This window comes from Carlito syrichta, unplaced genomic scaffold (assembly GCF_000164805.1).
Source record: "Carlito syrichta isolate Samal-C Ts95f unplaced genomic scaffold, Tarsius_syrichta-2.0.1 Scaffold145297, whole genome shotgun sequence".
Taxonomy (NCBI): domain Eukaryota; kingdom Metazoa; phylum Chordata; class Mammalia; order Primates; family Tarsiidae; genus Carlito; species Carlito syrichta.
In genome coordinates this window covers 177,610-179,935 of record NW_007089393.1, presented here as the reverse complement: position 1 = coordinate 179,935, position 2,326 = coordinate 177,610, and the positions used below count along the sequence as shown (strand labels likewise).

The window sequence follows — 2,326 nt, the reverse complement described above, 5'->3', positions numbered from 1 at the left end:
GGGAAGACGAGTTGCATGTGTCGCTTCAGCTGGCGATAGCGGCGGGAGCAGAGGCGGAGGGGCCTGTGCGACCGCCTGGGTAACGAACCCTCGTGCTCCTCGCGCTTCCGAGAAGCTCGCAGAGATCGTGGGGGAAGCTGGGATGCTGCCTGCGGAAGGGGGCCGGGCCGGGTGTCTTCACACCTCCCCCCCGCCCACATGGGTCCCTTGTGGCGACCCCGGGGTTGCCCCTACGCCTCAGACCCGCCGCCCTGGTCGCCTCGGTGCTCTCACATTCCGCCTCTTCCTGGTTCTGCTCCACTTCTCTCCTCATCCCCCTCGGGCTCTGGCCACCCCGCCTCCTCCCATCCCCCTTCCCGCCTCCTCGCGTCCCCCGGGTGTAGCTGCCCCCACGCCCCGCACCCGCGCGCCTCGTGCGACCCACTCCCCTTCCTGGGTCCTTCCAGCCTTGCTCTCGCCCTGCAGCTTGCACCCTTCCCAGACCACCCTTAGGCCTTTTGCTCCGTGTCAGCGAGGTCACCCACCCCATCCTTTTTCTCTGCTGTCTCCTCTCCCCCATCTTCCGTACTCATTTGCTGCCTGCTTTCCTGTAGACCTGGGGACCAGGAGGGAGATGTGCCGGTCAATACCCGTGTCTTGTGAATCGAAGCAGCCTGTATCCCTCACTTGGCAAAGAATGGGGTGGGGGGATTTCCAGGGGAGCCAGCCCCTGATCCTGTGCCTCTGGGGTCATGGTTCAGAACAGTGAAGGTTGTTTGCTCTCTTCCTTGCTTACAGGTTTGGGAAATGGCCGCGGACATTTCTGAATCCAGTGGGGCTGATTGCAAAGGAGACCCAAGGAACAGTGCCAAGTTAGACACGGATTACCCGCTTCGAGTCCTTTATTGTGGAGGCAAGTGTTTGGAAGGCAGAGAATGGCTTTGGCTCACTGTATGCATCCTGAGAATAGTTTCACATTTGGTCCTATTCAGCATTTTCCCCTCGTCTGTCTTTGTCATCTGGTGAATCTTTAATGGGGGTGGCAGGGCCCCGGGGAGGAGCAGGCATGGATTAAGAGAGGGTTAAAAGATTTCCCCACCTGTGTGATCTGCATCTGACTGCTTGGCCTGGAGAAACTTACAGTCTAGTTGGGATAGAGACATGCAAATAGATTATTTCAACCCAATGTTATATCCTAGTGTGGCGATTAAAGGGCTTCTCAGGAGATACAGAGGCGCAAGGATTGACAGGGACTGGATGAGGAAGTGGAGACGGGTATCTCAAAGTGAACAGCAATGCAAAGCATGATGGGCCAGTCATGGTGGCTCAAACCTGTATTTCCAGCTCTTTGAGAGGCCAAGAATGGAGGATTGCTTGAGCCCAGGAGTTTGAGACCAGCCTAGGCAACATAGTGAGATCCTGTCTCCATAAAAAACAAAATAATTAGCTGAGTACAGTGGTGTGCACCTGTAGTCCTAGCTACTTGGGAGTCTGTGGCAGAAAGGTCACCTGAGCACAGGATGTCAAGGCTGTGGTGAGCCCAAAAAACGAGCAGCTCTGAATTCGTATAGTATGTAGTTATGGAGTGGGAGAAGATGAGGTTGGAGTGATGGGTAGTAGAACAGTCTAGATGGGCTTCTTGGTTTGATTAATAATATATGTATTAGGCTTAATCAAGATCCTTTTGAGTGTTTTCCTCATTTTTATTTTTATTTGAGTTGGAGTCTCACTCTGTCGCCCAGACTGGAGTGCAGTGGCCACTCCCCGGCCACCGCAGCCTCGACCTGCTGGGCTCCGGCGATCCTTCCGCCTCAGCCTTCCAAGTAGCCGGAATTACAGGTGCGCGCTACCACACCTGGCTAATTTTTTTGATTTATTGTAGAGATGAGGTCTCGCCTGCCCAGGTGGGTCTCGAACCCGCGGGCTCAGGCAATCCACTCACCTTAGCCTCCCAAAGGCGCGGGATTACAGGCTGAGCCACCGAGCCCGGCTAATTTTTTTTGATATATTGTAAAGATGAGGTCTCACCAAGTTGCCCAGACTGGTCTCAAACCCCTGGGCTCAGACAATCCACTCACCTCAGCCTCCCAAAGGCGCGGGATTACAGACTGAGCCACCGAGCCCGGCTTATGCTGTGATCTTAAGCATATGTGAGTTTATTTCTACCTTTGAACCTTGATTTTACCGTTTGGAAACTAGGGACAATAATATTGGCTTCACAGGGTAAGGATTAAATGAGCTAACATGTCTAAGTAATCTAGCGAGAGTAGGGACTTGATCTCTTTGGTTACTGTAGTATCCCCTGTGCCTGGCATAGTGCATGGTACATAATAAGAGCCTAAGAAAA

The 2,326-nt window shown here is 53.6% G+C and overlaps 1 protein-coding gene across 2 annotated transcripts in view; it reads left to right on the top strand.

The window, feature by feature from the left end:
- The window catches only part of DENR (density regulated re-initiation and release factor), a 27,315-nt gene that overhangs the window by 112 nt on the left and 24,877 nt on the right, over positions 1-2,326 (top strand). For both annotated transcript variants that reach the window (XM_008050395.2, XM_021708742.1), the window contains exons 1-2: positions 1-79; positions 778-892. The exon at positions 1-79 is cut by the window's left edge and continues 112 nt beyond it. In XM_008050395.2, the coding sequence (XP_008048586.1) occupies positions 787-892 (106 nt within the window). In that variant the 5' untranslated portion in view covers positions 1-79; positions 778-786. The remainder of the gene's footprint in view (positions 80-777; positions 893-2,326) is intronic.